Raw genomic sequence first — 20,546 nt, forward strand, 5'->3', positions numbered from 1 at the left:
GACTCCAAAGCCCGTGCTCTTTCCACTGAGCCACTCTGCTTCACACATTCTTAATCCCATTTTACAGATGAGGTCACTGAGGCACAGAGAAGTTAAGTGATTTGCCCAAAGTCCCACAGCTGACAAGTGCGGGAGCCGGGATTAGAACCCATGACCTATGACTTCCAGGCTTGTGCTCTTTCCACTGAGCCACGCTGCAGGGGCTCAGTAAATACAAATGAGTAATGTGAATGAATGAATGAAAAGACTGTGAGTTCACTGTGGGCAGGGAATGCCACTGGTTATTGTTGGAGTTTACTCTCCCAAGCGCTTTGTACAGTGCTCTGCACACAGTAGGGGCTTAGATCAGTGCCAGCACTTAGAACAGTGCTTGGCACACAGTAAGTGCTTAACCATGATCATCATTAATAAATACCATTGAATGATGAATAGTATTATTAATTATTGGCTCCAGCTGCAGGGAACTCTAACTGATCGGCAGACCCTCAGCGGGTTGGGGGTGGGGGGTGGGGAAGACAGTGAGCCTAACTCTTTCCAAGTGCCACGTGTAGAGAAGCAGCGTGGCTCAGTTGAAAGAGCCCGGGCTTGGGAGTCAGAGGTTGTGGGTTCTAATCCTGCCTCCGTCGCTTGCCAGCTGTGTGACTCTGGGCAAGTCACTTAACTTCTCTGGGCCTCAGTGACCTCATCTGTAAAATGGAGATTAAAACTGTGAGCCCCACGTGGGACAACCTGATCACCTTGTATCCCACGCAGCGCTTAGAACAGTGTTTGGCACATAGTAAGCGCTTAACAAATACCACCATTATTAATGCACCAGCTGTGGTCTGGGTGACTCGGTCAGGTGCTAAGAAATCTCCAACTCTGCCTTTCCTACGTGCCCCGGGGGCGGGGGGAGGGGGGGGAGAGGCACAAATTAAGGTCCCTTTGGAGCCTCAGAGGCTGCCCAGCTTTTTTTTTTTCCCCTGCCCCTGTGGGCACACGTGCCCGTGCTTCCCGGCTCTCCCTCTATTTGCTCCAACTTTGGAAAGGTGCAGTCCATCCCATGGCAACGCTTCAGAAACGCCAGCTGAATCTACTCTGCAGCCGGTGCACGTGGATGGCCAAGAGGAGGCAGCCGGGGAGGAGGGGGTTTCTCCTCCCTGCACCAGCAGGATCCTGCCCCTGGAAGGTTAAATCTCCCCTGGTCTGCAGCAGCCTCCACTTCAGATCAGCTGTCGCTGCTTGGTCCTTGGAAACGGTGTCTCCTTCTGCATTAACTCCTCTGCTCCTGTCTCCTTCCAGCAGTGGAGATCAGACTAGCGTCTGGTGCTTCTTTTACTTCTCAGCCTTTAACCATTCTGTTCTTGGAAGGGGAAGGGAGAGAGGAAGGAAGGGGGGACCAGCCCGAAATTCCCCCCCGAGAGAAGTTGTTGAGAAATCAGCATCACCCCCTTGCTCATCTTGTGACTCAGTGGCCCTGGCACGCTCTGCTCCTGAGCCTGGGAGGATGGTGACGGTAGTAACCAGGTTGGTACACTACCTTCATCTCAGGTAAGTGAGCTTCTGTTTCTCTTTCACAAGATCCTACCTGGGGCTGGAGTTTGTTGGTCATTCCAAGCGCTTAGTACATAGTAAGCGCTCAATAAATACGATTGAATGAATTGAATAAATGAAGGGTCCAGAGACAATAGGCTCGGGATGCTGGCTTAATCTTTAATGAGTAAGGATCTGGGAAGTCCCGTGTGTGTAGTGTCCGTGCATTTCGACCACTGGTCTGCATCTGGTGATGTTGCTGCCGTGTCGCCTTCCTTCGCTTTTAATTGTGGATAAGGGGGCTGATTTTCTTGATTGGCAGCGACTAAGAAATCCCGGGGAAAAGGTGCTGCACAGCAAAAATGTCACAGATAAATAGTCAAAAGAACTGCTCAGTGGATCCACGTTATTAAATAATCCTACCTTCTCGAAGGCAGAAAAGGGAGAGAATGATTCATGCTATTAAAACAAAAGCTTTATAACCCCTGACATGTCATTAGACATTTCATTTAAATGATCATTTTAGATAAACTTGTTTTTGTGCTGTTAAATCTCTAATGCAAACTACGTGCCTAGCTTTATTTTTTAATTAAAGGCGCTAAAAAAAACCTTATAGTGCTTTGCCATATATTTTTTACCGGTTCCTTTTCCTTTGATTAGAGGAAATGCAAAATGTGGGATCGCACAAGTTAAAGTCAGTAACTGCTACATAAGTGTCTATTTGGTGGCGAAGGAAAACAAATACTGAATACAGATACCTGAAGGAAAACCCAAAGAAATAGTTTACACAGCTGGTATTTTAAAGAGTACTTGTGTCCAAACGGCTACGAAAGCTATACCTGTAGTGTTAAACTGTCAAAAAAGAGGTTCTCTTGCTATTTGTGTACTTAAAAAAAAGAGTAAATTTAGTAATCAAGAGGGGAAGTCAAACTGCTGTTTTTATAAACCTCCTATTGCAACAGCTAACTAACATGTACAGAAGAAGTAGTAAAACCATGTTTTGAGAAAGTCAAGTTAATATAAAATTAAGTATGGTCATAACTTAGAAATTGTAAGTTAACCTAACCTAACAACCTAACTGTAGTAGCTGTATTAAACTCAAGATAATGATAGTAATACATTTTGGCATATTTCAAACAATATATCCAATATCAAATCTAGTGACTTAGAATAATCGATAACCATGAAACTATCACAGTATGTTACATTCTTTAAGGAAGAGGGACGATAAAATGGAAATATCTGGTTTGGTAGAGAGTAGATTCTTTAGAAGATGACATACTTTTAGAAAAGGTTATTTCACTTCATTTTTAAAGGGACATCCCTTTTAATGGGAAAGATTAATTTTTCTCCATAAATTCACTTTACGATGAGCATTAGAAGTGCTAAAGCATGCAAATGGGTGTGTAAAATGACTTTCCAACAGTGACACTTGATAGGTGAAATTTCACTGGGAAATCAAAACCACGTTTGATACAAGATATATTCATGCCTATTGTTTGAGAAATGATGGGGTATGATGAAGAAAGATCCTTTCCCTGCCTTCAGGAAGAAGCCAAATTAAAATGATATATAGTGACTGGTAGGGGGTGTTTATAGGACATGCCCTCTTGGGACTGCTATTTATTCAGTTGTATTTACTGATAATTTACTGTGTGCAGAGCATTGTACTAAGCACTTGGGAAAGTACCATACAACAATAAAGAGAGACAATCCCTGCCCACGACAAGCTCACAATCTAGAGTGGGGGAGGCAGATATCAATACAAGTAAATAGGTATCAGTATAAATCCACAGAATTAGCTTTGAGGCTGGGAGGGAGGAAGAGTAAAGGGATAAATCAAATGATAGATATGTACATAAGTGCTTTGGAGCTGGGCCGGGGAGAGCAAAGGGAGCAGTCAGGGCAACAGGAGGAAGTGGGAGATGAAGTGGGAGAGAAGAAGCATGGCTTAGTGGAAAGAGCACGGGCCTGGGAGTCAGATGTCATGGGTTCTAATCCTGGCTCTGCCACTTTTCAGCAATGTGACTTTGGGTAAGTCACTTTTAACTTCTCTAAATAATGTTAATGATAATGTTGGTATTTGTTAAGCGCTTACTATGTGCCGAGCACTGTTCTAAGCGCTGGGGTAGACACAGGGGAATCAGGTTGTCCCATGTGGGGCTCACAGTCTTCATCCCCATTTTACAGATGAGGTAACTGAGGCACCGAGAAGTTAAGTGACTTGCCCATAGTCACACAGCTGACAAATGGCCTAGCTGGGATTTGAACCCGTGACCTCTGACTCCAAAGCCCGTGCTCTTTCCACTGAGCCACGCTGCTTCTCTGCCTCAGTTACCTTATCTCTAAAATTGGGATTAAGACTGTGAGCCCCACGTGGGACAACCTGATTCCCCTGTGTCTACCCCAGCGCTTAGAACAGTGCTCTGCACATAGTAAGCGCTTAACAAATACCAACATTATTATTATTATGTGGGACAACCTGATTACCTTTATCTACCCTAGTGCTTGGAACAGTGCTTGGCACATAGTAAGTGCTTAACAAATTCCATTATTATTATTATTATATCATTATTAAGTGGGACTTAGTCTGGGAAGGCCTCTTGGAGGAGATGTGCCTTTTGAAGTGAGAGGGAGTGGTTGTCTGTTGGATTAGAGGAGGGAGGGCATGGGCTAGGGGTTGGTGGTGAGACAGGTGAGATCGCAGCACAGTGAGGAGGTTAGCACTAGAAGAGTGAAGTGTGCGAGCTGGGTCATAGAAGAAGAGAAGCAAGCTGAGGTAGGAGGGGGCAAGGTGATGGAGTGCTTTAAAACCAATGGAGAGGAGTTTTTGTGTGACACAGAAATGGATGGGGCAACCACTAGCATATTTTGAGGAGCAAGGAGATGTTTACAGAACGTTTTTGTAGAAAAATGATCCAGGCAGCAGAGTGAAGTATGGACTGGAGTGGGAAGAGACAGGAGCCTCTTGAGTGATGAGTGATTGTATTAGTGTGTTAGCAGTATGGATGGAGCAGAAAGGGCAAATACTAGCGATGTTGTGAAGGTGGGTCTTACAGGATTTGGTGACAGACTGAATATGTGGGTTGAAAGAGGGTCAAGGATAACGTCAAGGTTATGGGCTTGTGAGACAGGAAGGATAGCGGTGCCATCTACAGTGATGGATCTGTGTGTGAACCTGCCCTATAAGGGGAGAATGGGTCCCTGCATCTGACACTTGAAGCCCTCCTTAAGGAATCCCTGCTCTCACTGCATCAATGTAGGCAAACATTCTCAAAATTCAACTGGTTTAGAATGCTCTCCAGGGGGTTGTGGGATAAACCTTCTCTTCCTCATTGTTACTGAATTTAGTAAACACTTACTATCTGTCAAGCACTGCTCTAGGCATGGGGGCAGGTACAAGTTCATCAGTTCAGACAGTTTCTGTCTCACATAGGGCTCACAGTTCAAGGTGGTGGGAAAATAGGCACTGAATTCCCATTTTATAGATGAGGAAACTGAGGCACAGAGGAGTGAAATAAGTTGCCCAAAGTCACACGGTAGGCAACTAGTAGATCCATATCAGAATTCAGGTCCTCATCAGTCAATTAATCCTATTTATTGAGCATTTACCCCTATCTCAGTCATATCTGGAGAGTTTCCAGTACTCTTCCAGTCTCAACTTAGGAGACGCAGAGTCAAGCAGAAGCCTACCCATTCCTATCTTGGGCAGTAACTAATGAGTGGAAGGCAATCTGCTATGAGTCAAAATTCACCTGTGATGGGTAGCAGCGACATGGGAGACAGTTGAGGGTGGAGACTCAAGTTTACTGCATGAAAGGAGGCAATGGTAAACCACTTGAGTATTTTTACCAAGAAAACTCAGTGGATACACCACCAGAACAATAGCAGGTGGAGATGGGGTGTTCTGGGAGAGATGTGTCCATGGTCTCTCTAGGTCAGAGAAGACTGGACAGCATAAGACAATAACATTGAGCACTTACTACGTGCAAAGCACTGTAGTAAGTAAATAATGTTGGTATTTAAGTGCTTACTATGTACAGAGCACTGTTCTAAGAGCTGGGGTAGACACAGGGGAATCAGGTTGTCCCACGTGGGGCTCACAGTCTTAATCCCCATTTTACAGACGAGGTAACTGAGGCACAGAGAAGTGAAGTGACTTGCCCACAGTCACAGCTGACGAGTGGAAGAGCTGGGATTCGAACCCAAGACCTCTGACTCCAAAGCCCGTGCTCTTTCCACTAAGCCACGCTGCTTCTCGTGCTTGAGAGAGTGCAGTACAGCAGAAACATTCCCTGCTCACAGTGAGTTTACAGACTAAATGGGGGGAGATGACATTGATATAAATAAGTTATGGTTATGTACACAGGGGCAAATCAGGGTGACACAGAAGGGGGAGCAGGAGAAGAGGAAGTGAGGGTTTAGGCAGGGAAGGCCTCTAGGAGGAGATGTGCCTTCAAATAAGGCTCTGTACTTTTTCAGTCATATGAAGAGGGAGGGAATTCCAGGCAAGTGACAGGATGTGGAAGAGAGGGCAGCGGCAAGATTCACAAGATCGAGGTATGGTGAGTAGGTTGGTATTAGAGGAACGAAGTATGCAGGCTGGGTTGTAATAGGAGAGTAGTGAGGTGAGGTAGGAGGGGGCAAGGTGATTGAGTGCTTTAAAGTCAATGGTAAGGAGTCTGTTACATTTTTACTTCCATTCACAATAAATACACAGCACCCAGCTAGTTTTGCACATATGGTCTAGTCAGTTAACCCCCATTATGCCTATGGTTTGAACCATTCAGTTTGCAAGCTAGCATGCTGGCAAAATCTGAGGATCAGAAATTGCCATCATCAAACTCTATATGAGTTCCTCCCCACCCCTAGGACTACCCAAAGGCAGGTTTACATCACACAGGAACCTCTGAAAGTGAATGACTTCCCTTCATGGTCAATAGCTTTCCCTCCCTCAGTTAGTTGAATGGTGTTTTAGGGGAGGTGGAATAGTTATTCTAAGGTCATGGTTTTCCATTGGTTGTAAGCATTTATGCACATATTTAAAAGTTGATGTGTATGTTTCTGTTATATAGCCCCTTGTGCATCTGTCTGTTTGGCTTTTCTTCCCCATTAGAGAGAGAACTCCTGGAGGGCAGAGGTCTCCTCTTATTCTCTCTTGTAATTCCTTTCAGAGTGATTACAAAGAAGCTACTCAACACAAAATTGTTGATAGTCCCAGTGGTCATTTCTTATGCAAGTGGAAGAGCGGGGATGTAATCCCAGGTCTTTTGACTCCCAGGCTTGTGCTCTTCCCACTAGGCCATGGGTTAGTTTGAGAGGAATGAAGCATGGGAGTTGGGTATAGTGGTGAGAGAGAGCTAATTGAGTGCCTTAAAGCTGATGGTAGAGAGTTTTGGCATGATGAAGCAATGGGCAATCATTAGACGGTTTCTTTCATTGAGGAGTGAGAATATGTGTGGAGAACAATGCTTTAGAAAAAAGATGTGGGCATAGGGCAAAGTATGGATTGGAGAGGGGAGGTTTAGAAACAGGAATATCAAGGAGGTTGATACAGTAGTCAAGGTGGTGATTTGTGTGCCAAGAAATGGGGCATATACAAGATCATCAGATTGGGCACGATTTCTGTCCCACATGGGGCTCACAAAGTGGGAGGGAACAGAGGGGCTATTAAATTCCCATTTTACAGATGAGGACACTTCATATGACAAGTTCCTGAACCCCAATGATGGCTATTTGGAGAGGAAGGCACAGATTCAGGAAACACTGTGGAGAAAGTACTAATCCCAGCTCTGTCAGATGCCTGCTGTATGACCTTGGGCAAGTCACTTAACTTCATTGTGCCTCAGTTCCTTCATCTGTCAAATGTAGATTGAGTGTAAAGCCCCACTTGACATATATTGGGTCCAACCTGATTAGCTTGTATCTACCCCAGTGCTTACTACAGTGCCTGGCACATAGTAAACACACCAAAATCATTTAAAAAAACCCTCCCCCAAACTGAAAGTATTTAGTGATAGACTGAATCTGGGGGTGGAAAGATTGGGAGGATAACAAAGATAATGTCAAGATTTCAGGCTTTAGCTATGGGGATGATGTGAAGTTGTTAACTGTGATAGATGGAGATGAGGCCTTGGAAGAGGAGATGTTTTGAATCATTTGAGTTTGATGTGCTTGTAGAGATGTTCTGGAGGCAGGAAGTAATTGATTTGTTGAGCACTTCCTGTGTGCATAGGACTGTTCTAAGTGCTTGGGAGGGTACAATTTAAGAGTTGGACACAGTCCAAGGAGCTGAGAGGTCAACACCAGGCAGAGGTGTATTTATTCAATTGTATTTATTGAGTGCTCACTGTGTGCCAAATACTGTATTAAATACATGGGAGAGTACAATATAGCAATGGATACATTCCTGCCCACAACAGGCTCAGAGGCATATTTGGGCATCAACTGCATGTAGGTTGTGGTTAAAACCATAGGACACAAACACCCCAAGGGAGTGAACATGAATTGATTGTAAAAGAGCGACTCAAAGTAGAAAGGCCTCCTACAGCAGGTGAGCTCTCAGTAGGGCTTTGAAGGGGGGAAGTGAGCTAGTTTGGCAGATGTGAGGAGGGAGGGCATTCCAGGCCAGAGGTAGGACATGGGCCAGGGGCCGAAAGCAGGACAGGCAAGATCGAGGCACAGTGAGGAGGTTAGCAACAGAGGAGCACAGCGTGTGGGCTGGGCTGTAGGAGAGAAGGGAGGTGAGGTAGGAGGGGGCAAAGTGATGGAGAGCTTTGAAGCCAATTGTGAGGAGTTTTTGCCTTATACGAAGGTTGATAGGCAACCACTGGAGATTTTTGGGAAGGGGGGGTGATATGCCCAGAGCGTTTCTGTAGAAAGATAATCTGGGCAGCAGAGTGAAGTACAGACTGAAGTGTGGGAGAGACAGCAGGTTGGGAGATCAGAAAGGATGCTGATGTAATCCAGTATGGATATAATGAGTGATTGTACTAAAAAGGTCACGGTTTGGATGTAGAGGAAAGGGCTGATCTTGATGATGTTGTGAAGATGAGACTGGCAGGTTTTGGTGATGGAGTGGATGTGTGGGGTGAATGATAGAGTGGAGTCAAGGATGACACCAAGGTTGCGGGCCTGTGAGACAGGAAGGATGGTAGTGCCGTCCACGGTGACAGGAGAGTCAGGGAGAGGGTTTGGGAGAGAAGAGCTCAGTCTTACACCTGTAGAGTCCTTTCTCCTAGCTAATCTGGGAGAAACTGACCTTTCTCCCAGCTAACCTGTAGCAACATGGGGAGAGTTAGTGGCTGTGGTTAGTCCCCCTTGCCACCAGAAGGGTGGGAGAGGAGATAGGGAGGGCTGCACGAATGTTGGCTGCTGGAGCCCCTGTGCACTCGGGGAGCAACTGAAGAGACTGAAGAACGTGGTGCTGTGGGCTAGACATTAAAGCAGCCAAGAGCCAGGCCAAATGAAGCTCAGAACTGGGATTCTGGTGTCTGACTACTGAGGATGGAGGGACTCTGGTATCAGGGTGAGAATAGGTTGGGAAACAATGGAGGGGAATGAAATTCAGTTGCAAGGACTCAGAAAAGTCTATAGGAATAATGGAGGATGGGGATACTTGTACAGTTTACTTTTTAAATACCTGTAGAATTTCGTATGGGAAAACAACACATGCATTTAAAACTTCTGGGAAAATGAATCCCATGATTCAGTTGATCATATTTATTGAACATTTACTGTGTGCAGAACACTCTAATAAGCACTTGGGAGATTTCAGGGAAGCAATCTCTGATGTCACCCTTCTGGCCCCGGATGTGACTCTATTCGGAATCCAGTTTGGAGTGGTCTATTGGTAAAATTCACGGTGGGCTGGTCTGGTTTGGATCAAGCAAGAAGCTGCTCAGTTCCCACTAAATAATAATCAATGCATTTATTAAGTACTTGGGAGAGAGCAGTCAAATTGTTAGATATGATCCCTAACCTCAAGGAACTTATAGTCTAACTGGTACGATTGGTGGAAACTCTTCTATCTCCTTGACTTGTCCACAGGGGACATCTGGGTGAACCTACCTCTCTCCCCTCTCCGACTCCTTTGGGGCCAGGGACAGAGGAGCAGGCATGGGGACCTCACAGGCAGATTTTCCTGGGGAAACAATGGGAGAGGTTGGGAAGGACAGATCATAGTCCAGTGTTTGAATTGGAAGAAACTGAACATTCTGGAAGCCTATCATTTGTGGAGAGAGTCATAGATTAGCAAGCTGCTAAGCTTTTGTGTTCCCCTCCAGGTGTCTGTCCTGGCTCCTGTCTTCCCCACACTTTCTAGAGAAGTTCTCAAAACAAAAGTGAAATTACCCATTATGAATTCTTCCCCTCTGGACTATAAACCCCTTGTGGGCAGGGAATGTGCCTACCGACTCTGTAACAGTGTACCCTTGCAAGAGCTTAGAGAGGTCTGCACTCAGTAAGTGCTCAGTAAGTACAATTGATTGAATTTAATGTGAGCAGCCCTATGTCTTTGGTTCCAGTAACTCACCCAGCAGTGGAATTGAATAAAATATTTTTCTCACTCTAATAGGCAAAGTGCACTGAATCGATTAGAGAAACTGGCTCATCAAGAGACAGAAGATGGAGCACTCTAATTGTTTCAAAGGTCACAGACAGCTAAAACTATTCTAATCAAATTCACTGAGTGAGACTGTATCACTTGACATGTATAATTGCAGCACCAAAAGTACTCAATCGTGTTTAGAGAAGTCTTCTTTTCTCTCCTCTTAATCCCTTTTCCATTGGGGTACTGTGAGATTTGATGGTGAGGGACAGAGAGGAACTTGGATTGTGAGATTCATCCTCAGCCTCTTTTAGAAAGTTTTGAATAAGTAAGGGCGGCCTATAAAATGGCTACCCGAATCAATCTCCCTCACTTCTTTTGTATATCACAGCTGTGCATCTTTCTGTCTCTTCCCCTGGAGAAAGAAACAGGCATTTGTTGAGGGGTTTTTTTTTCTTTGAGAAACAATTCAAAGGCCTTGTTATCCAGAATGCTTTTTTCTTCTCCCATATAACTCTGCGTACTGTTTGTATCTTCCTTTTGCTTATTGTTATTCACCACATTCTGCAGCTGAGGCTTCAGCCAGAGAACAATCAAGATCCAAAGAAATGGAAATAGTTCATACCAAAAAACAAAAGTTTTGGCAGCTAGCATCAACACTTGCAATTCCCCTCCTCTGCCAAATTTTATAAACCAAGAGTAAGAGCATAGAATGTTTCATTTAGTTTGTTCACCAGGGACAAAAAATATGAAGTGGTAAATGAGTGAACCCAGATCTGAGACCAAAACTCCCAAAGTTTTTAAAAAAAACCAAACCAAAAAAACCCAAAACCCCCAAAAAAGCTACCCTCATAGACTGTAATTTGTTCCAGGTCTCTGCAGTGATCACACTGATACATCCATTGAACCCAGTAGCCATCAAGCTCTTAAGACGCAGTAAGATACTAGTGTTCCAGTAAATCTTCCTGATGACAACTGTCATTAAATATGAAAATATGAGATTTGTCAGGAGGCTTAGCCAGCATAATGTCCCAAAACATGGAGGGGCTCACTCATAAAGTAGCTGACTTATGCAAGTGTCAACCTGGCTCTTTTTAGTCTTTGCAGAAAATGCCATCATTCAGCATTCTAAATTGGAAAGTGAGATGTTTTTATTGCAGAGTTGAAATTGTCCCTTGGCCTTTGTTCTCGAATCTTCCAGGGTCCCAATCACCAGCTTGTAGAAACTTAACTCCTCTCTGGAAGTAGATACCTCTCAAAGGTTTCCTTTGTCATTCATTCAGTTGTATTTATTGAGCGCTTACTGTCTGCAGAGCAATGTACTATGCACTTGGGAAAGTACAATAAAGTGATAAAGAGAAACCCTGCCCACAATGAGCTCACAGTCTAGAATGGAGGAGATAGACATCAGTACAAATAAAGACATCAATATTTGTCCCACTTCTGGATTGGATCCCTGGTGATTCTCTTCCAACCCATAAAGTTGATATTTCGCAAATGTGGTCTTAAAGAATGGCACTTAAGGAAGATATTTTCTCTATCAAAAGAGGAGTATAATATAAAGGCTCAGTTGTTGCATTATCATTCCGATACTCATTATGGTATTTATTGAGCTCCCACAGGGAATTAGGCACCGTACTAGGGAAGCACTAAACCAAAAAGCAACATTGTCCTTGCCCACAATGGATTGATACTATACATGGAAAGACAAGTACAAAAAACTGAGTAGTCAAAATATATTTTTGAATTTACAAATGAATAAACATGTATAAAAGTAATGAAGATGGCTATAAATAAGTTTATAAATGCTAGAGAAGATAGGTTTGCATGACTTAGGATACTGGGAACTAATCAGGGAAGGCTTGTAGGGGGATTTGGGATTTCTTAATGAATTGTGCATACTGGGATCTATAGCTTGGTAGGTATGTGTCACAGTAAGGATAGCTAGTTCAAGTCATTATTTCATGTAAATTGTGGGAAATAAAGGTCTTAAGAATTTCATCTCCATCTTCCCAAACATCTCATTAATGGTATTCTCCCAGTACTCTTATGTAATGTAATTGGTAGGGATAAGAGTATGTGACACCATACAAGCCACTACTCTAGGATCAACTCCTCTGTGCAGGTTCTCAGTCATGAAGTTTCAGACCTGACCTCATCTGTCATCCTAGCCTGGAAACTTCCTCATTCATCTGTTATTGATCCATTTACATCAATCATATTTATTAATAATAATAATAATGTTGGTATTTGTTAAGCACTTACTATGTGCAGAGCCCTGTTCTAAGCGCTGGGGTAGATACAGGGTAATCAAGTTGTCCTACGTGAGGCTCACAGTTAATCCCCATTTTACAGATGAGGTAACTAATGCCCAGAGAAGTGAAGTGACTTGCTCACAGTCACACAGCTGACAAGTGGCAGATCCGGGATTCGAACCATGACCTCAGACTCCCAAGCCTGGGCTCTTTCCACTGAGCCACACTGCTTCTCTATTTATTGAACACACTGTGTGCAGAGCACTGAAGTAAGCACTTGAGAGAGTAAAATATAGCAGTTGGTTATCTCATGGTTTACTTATCCATCATTTCTCTAGACTGTAAGCTTGCTGAAGGGCAGGGAACATATTTACCAACTCTGTTTTATTGAACTCTCCCAAATGCACACAATAAGCACTCAATACTATTGATTATTCTGATTGCTTTGAGGGCAGGAATCACATCTAGTACTTCTTCTGAGTGTCCCTTGCCCTAGTGCAGTGATTTCCACATCAATCAATGGCATTTACTGAGCACTTTCTAAGTTCAGAGCACTGTGCTAAGCGCTTGGGAAAGTAATAGTAATAATGTTGGTATTTGTTAAGCGCTTACTATGTGCCGAGCACTGTTCTAAGCGCTGGGGTAGACATAGGGGAATCAGGTTGTCCCACGTGGGGCTCACAGTCTTAATCCCCATTTTACAGATGAGGGAACTGAGGCACAGAGAAGTTAGACTTGCCCACAGTCACACAGCCGACAAGTGGCAGAGCTGGGATTCGAACTCATGAGCCCTGACTCCAAAGCCCGTGCTCTTTCCACTGAGCCACGCTGCTTCCCTAATAGTACAATAGAGTTTGTAGATGTGATCTCTGTTCTCTAGGAGCTTACAATCTACTGGAGGAAATTATTGGCCAGGTGGTACTGTTGAAAGTGATGACTGCTTGGATTGATTTACTATTCTTTCCTTACTGAATTCAACAACTTGGTGCTTGGAAGAAGAGCCTCTTCATTCATTCATTCAATCATATTTATTGAGCACTTACTGTGTGCAGAGCATTGTACTAAGCACTTGCCCTTTACTAAGAAATTATCTATGATGATTGGAAAATGGGAAAGGTTTGGCTAGGAGTATCCTCTGGAGTGCTAAGGAACCTGAAAAAGGTTCCTTAAACAGTAAAGTGCTGCAGTCATTATACCTTGAGCCTTTGTCTCACCAGTTTCCCTCATTCTTTCTCCACTCTTTCCCTCACCAACTTCATATTATGAGCTCCCTGTAGGTTAGGAGTTTAGTGAAAGCAGGGATGAAAGTAAAAATTGGGCATTGCGTAGGATGGGGGAGAAACTGACGAAGGAGTCTGCCCCTGAGGATGGGCCCAAGTCACCCTTTTGCTCCTGGGACGGGGTGAAGAATGCTCTCGTCTAACCTGTTGGGCACCATGGGAGTCCCACTGCTCCCCAAGACAGGGCTGTTGTGGTGGGCTGCCACCCTTCCCAACTCACACCTTTGGAGTGGCCCCTGTGCCCTGATGGGAGCCATGCCAGCTCAGATAGTTGACTCAGTTGTTGGTTTTTTTTGTTGTTGTTGTTTTATGGTATTCTTTAAGCGTTTTAAATGTTCCAGGCACTAATAATAATAATGTTGGTATTTGTTAAGCGCTTACTATGTGCAGAGCATTGTTCTAAGCGCTGGGGTAGATACAGGGTAATCAGGTTGTCCCATGTGAGGCTTACAGTTAATCCCCATTTTACAGATGAGGTAACTGAGGCACAGAGAAGTTGTGACTTGCCCACAGTCGCACAGCTGACAAGTGGCAGAGCCGGGAGTCGAACCCATGACCTCTGACTCCAAAGCCCAGGCTCTTTCCACCGAGCCATGCTGCTAAGCACTGGGGTAGATACAAGCTAATCAGTTTGGACACAGTCCCAGCCCTATATTGGGTTCACAGTCTTAATCCCCATTTTACAGATGAGGTCACTGGGGCACTGAAAAGCAAAGTGACTTGATAAAGGTCACACATCAGAATTAGAACTCAGGTCCTTCTGATTCCCAGGCCCGAGTTCTATTCCACTAGGACATGCTGCAACTTGGGCTCTGAAGACCAACTCTGCATCAGGACAAAATCTTCTTATTTGGTCATTCCAGTGTTTGTTGGGGGTTGGGGAATTAGGGGGCCAGGCGCAGGCAATGCAATCCCTCCTGGATCTGGTGTTTTAGCCCCCTTCCTGAAGTAATGCAGATGGAAGCTCATCACTAAATCTAGTAGAAAGTTCTAGAATAATTCATTCTGGCATGATTGAACAAGAACTCATCAGTCCCTCCTTTCTATTCCTGGCTGAAAATATTATTCTTGTAACTTTCCCTTGCGCTGAGTTCAGTGTTTGGTACAAAGTTGGGCTCAGGAATAATAACTGTGGTATTTAAGTGCTTATGTGTCAGTCACAGAACTAAGTGGCAGGGTAACTTAGGATAATCAGGTCAGACACAGTCCCTGTCTCATGCCACTTGCCAGCTGTATGACTGTGGGCAAGTCACTTAACTTCTCTGTGCCTCAGTTACCTCATCTATAAAATGGGGATTAACTGTGAGCCTCACGTGGGACAACCTGATTACCCTGTATCTACATCAGCACTTAGAACAGTGCTCTGCACATAGTAAGCGCTTAACAAATACCAACATTATTATTATGAGGCTCACAGTCCAAATAGAAAAAAGAACAAGTATTGATTCCCTATTTTACAAATGGGGAAACTAAGTCATGGAGTTAATAGACTTGCCCAAGGTCACACAACAAATTCAATAGCTGTACACGGTGTGGGATTATTTTCTTTAGGGACATTCTGAGGTTTCTTAGACAACCATGTGGAGATACAGCTGAGGCTAGAAAATGATTTTTGAGACAAATATTTGATTTTAGAATGGAAGCATAGCACAATAGAAGCAGTTTATAGTCTTAAAGTCAAGATGGGGAGAAAAATCCATGTATAAACACTACCTAACCTAAAAAGATATATATAAATGCATAAATCAGTGGATTAAAAAGACTGAAGTGGAATGATCAGAAAGGTGTGGGTTATTTTTGCATTTTGCCTTTTTGTGAGTGGGGGTGGGTCAGGAGATTTCTCCTGGATGAAAGAAATACTTTTGGGGAAAGCTTTAATGGAGGGAGGGGCATGTTTAGTAAAGCTGAGGGGGAAAGGTTATCCAAATTGGGGAAAAGTAATATATCAGAGGTCAGAACTGAGCTAGAGAGGAAGGGCTTGCTTAGGGGTAGCAAGGAACATAAATGAGAATGGGATGGGGTGTGAAGGGAAAGAGAAGCTAGATAAAATGGCACCAGTCTGTGGAGAGCCTGGAAGCTAATGTTTAGAAGCTCTCATCCATCTATAATCTCCCCCAAACCCTTCTGTCCTTGAAGTCTTGTGACAGGTTGATAGACTTCAACTAGTGTGGTACTAATATAGATGAACAGTAGCTCTTTTTTTAGCCAGATCATATAGAGACTGAACATGTAAATAGTTTAGCATCAAATTAGCATAAATCTGAAAATATTTAAATGCTACTTTAACCTCTAATCAAAGTCCATCATTAATTTTGAACTTTCATTTCACTAAGCAAATTAGCTCAGATTTACATGCTAAACTAACAAGTTATCCTTGATAAGAAGATACTGAAAACTCAGTCCAACAGTTAGCAAATTCATATTGAGAAGCAGGAGCCATTGTAAGAGTTTTTAAAAGGGTGGTGTATTTTACAAATAAAATCAGAACTCAAATGTGGAACTATTATCCTGAGTACTTATTAGAGACATTTTCTGTTGACTTAAAACCTGTTTAAAATGAAGGCAGAGAATGTAATTCTATGCCACTTTAATTATTGGTACTTTCCCGAAAACTCAGGAATTTTGCTTTTTCAGTGATAGGTGAGATTTTATGCATAATATAGGTCAAAGGATAAACTAAAAATTTTGCAAAATTGAGTCTCTAAGGGGGTAGATTTTTCCCTACTGGCTATAATTCATGCTGAAGTGTTTATGGGACATGAGTACATACTCATAACATCACATTTTGGAACAAACTCTTCTGAGTGCAGTGATGCATCCCTAATGCACTTTCACAATGAAATTAATGAGCACTTAATGAGAAAATCATCACATTTTGAAGGTGATTATTCATAGCAAAAATTCTGGAAAGGCAGAGCCTCAGAGTGTGTAACCAATCTGGGGCTGCTGAGAAATATCTTCACTACTAATTGGTTCTTCCAAGGTAACTGGATGGCGTTGGGTAACGCTGGGAGAGATGGGCTTCCAGGAAAGAAGAGATGTGATGTGAATCATGAGATGGAAGAATATTTTTCTCCTTGAATAATCATCGAACGCATCCTCTTATTATAGCCAATATTTAAGAGGTAAGTTTTTCTCTGGAAAACTTCCAAAGGTCAGATGAAGGATCAATCTTAAAGGAAGCTTTTTAGATCATCCTTGGTAATGGCCCTTAGATCAATTTACAAGGATCAAGCTGTTCCCTCATCAATCAATCATATTTATTGAGGGCTTACTGGTTTTGGATAAATGAATCCTTTGGCCATAATTGATACACAACCAGTGTGAGACTGGCTAGTAGTGGTACATGATGATGATGGAATTTGTTAGACACTATGTGATAGGCACTGTTCTAAGTGCTAGGGTGGATACAAGCAAAGTGGGCTGGACACAGTCCCTGTCCCATGTGGGGCGCTCAGTCTCAATCCCCGTTTTACAAATGAGAGAACTGAAGCACAGAGAAATAAAGAGACTTGCCTAAGGTCACAGACAGACAAGTGGCAGAGCCAGAATTAGAACCCATGACTTTGACTCCCAGGCTCCATGCTCTATCTACTACACCATGCTGCTTCTATATTAAGAATATTAAGTATATGAAGTCAAATAGCCATTGGGAAGTGGATCTAAGTAAAGTGTAGTTGTTGTCTACACCTGCTGCCTCCTTCCTTTCCAATTTGCTCCTTGACCCCTTTCCCTGATGATCTGGCTTCTGCCCTCTCTAAGGTCACTTTCTGGTCTACTCCAATAGCCTCTACTCCATCCTATTCCTTCTTGACCCTTCAATTGCCTTCAACAGTGTGGACAACCCACTTTCCAGAAACACTATCTAACCTTGGCTTCACTGTCTTCTCCTGGATTTCCTCCTGTCTCTCTGGACACTTGACCAGCTCCTCTTCCATCTCCACCCCCTTACTTTAGGGAGTCCCTCGAGGCTCAGTTCTTGGTCTCCTCCTCTTCTTCATCTAAACCCACTCCCCTGAATTTTTACTTCCATGGCTTCAACTGCCATCTGTATATAGAAGATTACCCAATATACCTCTCGAGTATGTTGCTGCCTTGACGAGGAACCAAAAGGGCCCCCACCAAGTTCCACATGTCATTACTTCAAGCTGTCTGCAAACTTAACATAACATACTAAAATCACCTGCAAAATTTTGTGAGAACATTTTTCTGCCACTGGCCCCTTAGTCAAGTGATCCAGACAGTTTTGGGTCTGAGACCCCGCATATGTCTTGCTAATAGATCACCTGCCTCTCATCACAGTCTTAGATAGAACTCCTCATTCTATTAATTTTTAACTTCTATTTGCTTTTTTCCAAAGTAACACAATGTGTGATATCCATTGTTTGAATGGAACCCTAGCTTCCTTTCAAAGGTGTGTGTACAATGCTAATAGTAGTCACTGTAAGGAAGTTGTTATTGAAAACTCTGTGAGGTGTTGATATATAGTTAAATAGCTCTGTAGGCCAAAGATAAGTATATGGATAATGTTCATTCTGTAGTAAAATAGGGTAATTAAGGAGTGTGATAAAGTCTGAGAGGTAATGACACTGACCCCTTTCCTTCCTAAAGAGAGATTTCCTCTAGGAAATGATGCCACTTGGCTTGGATTGGATTGGGAAACCTGTCTGCAGTATGGATGGTTCTAATATTATTATTATTGTATTTTTTAAGTGTTTATACTATGTGTCAGGCCACTGTACTAAGCATTGGGGTAGATACACGCTAATCAGGTTGGGAACACTCCATGTCCCACACGAGACTAACATTGTTAATCACCATCCTACATATGAAGTAGCTGAGGCTCAGAAAAGTTAAATGATACAGTAGACAAGTGGTGGAGTCAGCATTAGAACTCAGGTCCTCTGACTCACAGGCCTATCCTTGTTCCACTCGCCCACATTGCTTCCCATTAAGCACTTACTATGTGTCAAGCACTGTTCTAAGCAAAGGAATAGATATTACTTAAACGGGTCAGACGCAATCCCTGGCCCACAGGAGGCTCACAGTCCAAGTAGGAAGGAGAAGAGTTCAGGGTTAAAAAATTTCCTCCACCCCTCGTGCAGAATCAAAAGGAAGTATCTACATGATAGCTCTGATTGGCTATGATGAAGCAAACATAAGTCTACTAACTCTATTTTGTTTCTTTTAAAAATATTTGATTCAATTTATTTTTTAAAAGACCCATCTCCAGGCCCATGTAGGTGAGTAGGTCCCAGGGCACCCAATGAAGGGAAAATCTAGAAGCAGGGAATCAATCATAGGTATTTATTGTGCTCCCCCTGGAGGCATTATGAAAAGATAAATGAAGAACAGGATGAAGACCCCATGGTTACAGAATCTGCAAACTTCTGTAGGGAGTCCAGTAAGCAATGCCATTCACTCATTCAATAGTATTTATTGAGTGCTTACTATGTGCAGAGCACTGTACTAAGCGCTTGGAATGTACAAATTGGCAACAGATAGAGACAATCCCTGCCCATTGATGGGCTTACAGTCTAATCGGGGGAGACAGACAAAAACAATAGCAAAAAATAGAATCAAGGTGATGTACATCTCATTAAAAAATAAATAGGGTAATAAAAAATATATACAATTGAGTGGACGACCACAGTGCTGAGGGGAGGGGAAGGGAGAGGGGGAGGAGCAGAGGGAAAGGGAGGGAAATGGGGGCTTAGCTGAGGGAAGGTGAAGGGGGGGTAGAGGAGCAGCAGAGGGAGCGGAGGGAGAAGGGGAAGCTCAGTCTGGGAAGGCTTCTTGGAGGAGGTGAGCTGTCAGTAGGGCTTTGAAGAGGGGAAGAGAATTAGTTTAGCGGAAGTGAGGAAGGAGGGCATTCCAGGAGAGTGGGAAGACATGGGCCAGGGGTGGGTCAGGGGTCGACGGCGGGATAGGCAAGAACGGGGGATGGTGAGAAGGTGGGTGGCGGAGGAGCGGAGTGTGCGGGATGGGCAGTAGAAAGAGAGAAGGGAGGAGAGGTAGAAGGGGGCGAGGTGATGGAGAGCCTTGAAGCCTAGAGTGAGAAGTTTTTGTTTCATGTGGAGGTTGATAGGCAACCACTGGAGGTTTTTAAGCAGGGGAGTGACATGCCCAGAGCGTTTCTGCAGGAAGATGAGCTGGGCAGCGGAATGAAGAATAGACTGGAGCGGGGAGAGACAGGAGGAAGCTTAAAGGGCCAACAGAAGTGTGGATTCCGAGTGATTTAAAAATACAAGCAATGACAACATAAACATGTATTTTCAGTGTGTTTCAGAAGGGTGCCAGGAAATTATTGGCTGGAATGACCAAACTTAACTAGTTAAACTTCCTGGAAAGGGTGAAATTTTTTATGTCGCTTAGTGAAGAGGAAACACGGCAATCAAGGCATGCTTTGCATAAATTCATGGATGAGAGACACAGAAGAGTCTAATATAAAGGGAAAAGACAGGGATATTAGGCTCAAGAAGAATTTAAATAAATCCACGCATATTAGACCCTTCAAAGGTAATTAGAGGAAAGAGACGAGGTCATTAGGTGGAACATCCCTAATCATTAAAATAGGTGTTGAGCAGAGTGACTATCACAGTGTTCTTGTATCTTCTCAACACTGTCAGGTAGAATTCTAGACTGAGTAAATCATTTGTCTGATAGATGGCTGTTTATGGTTTGCCATTCTTGGGAATGGTAAGACTGCTGTACTGAAACAATCACCTTCCAAACCCTACCTATCCCTTGCCCATTGGCTTTTCCTGCCCAAACAGGAAATAAATGAGGTGGTAGGTTGGATCAACTCCATAGGAAAAAGATTTAAGAGGGTAGCACCTGCTTCTTGGTGACCCTCTCCAAGGTGAGCAGGCTAATGCCTGTTTGCAGCCACAGGCTGATTATTAATCTAGAAGCAGGAATGGAAAAACTGTCCTATACCTCAGCACACAG

General features: G+C 43.5%; 1 protein-coding gene across 1 annotated transcript in view; it reads left to right on the forward strand.

The window, feature by feature from the left end:
* Positions 1 to 1,065: 1,065 nt before the first annotated feature.
* The window catches only part of ARHGAP18 (Rho GTPase activating protein 18), a 172,801-nt gene continuing 153,320 nt past the window's right edge, over positions 1,066 to 20,546 (forward strand). The window contains 1 exon segment of the mRNA XM_039911183.1: positions 1,066 to 1,530. Within this exon segment, the coding sequence (XP_039767117.1) occupies positions 1,097 to 1,530 (434 nt within the window). The 5' untranslated portion in view covers positions 1,066 to 1,096.

This window comes from Ornithorhynchus anatinus, chromosome 2 (assembly GCF_004115215.2).
Source record: "Ornithorhynchus anatinus isolate Pmale09 chromosome 2, mOrnAna1.pri.v4, whole genome shotgun sequence".
In the NCBI taxonomy this organism is placed as follows: Eukaryota; Metazoa; Chordata; class Mammalia; order Monotremata; family Ornithorhynchidae; genus Ornithorhynchus; species Ornithorhynchus anatinus.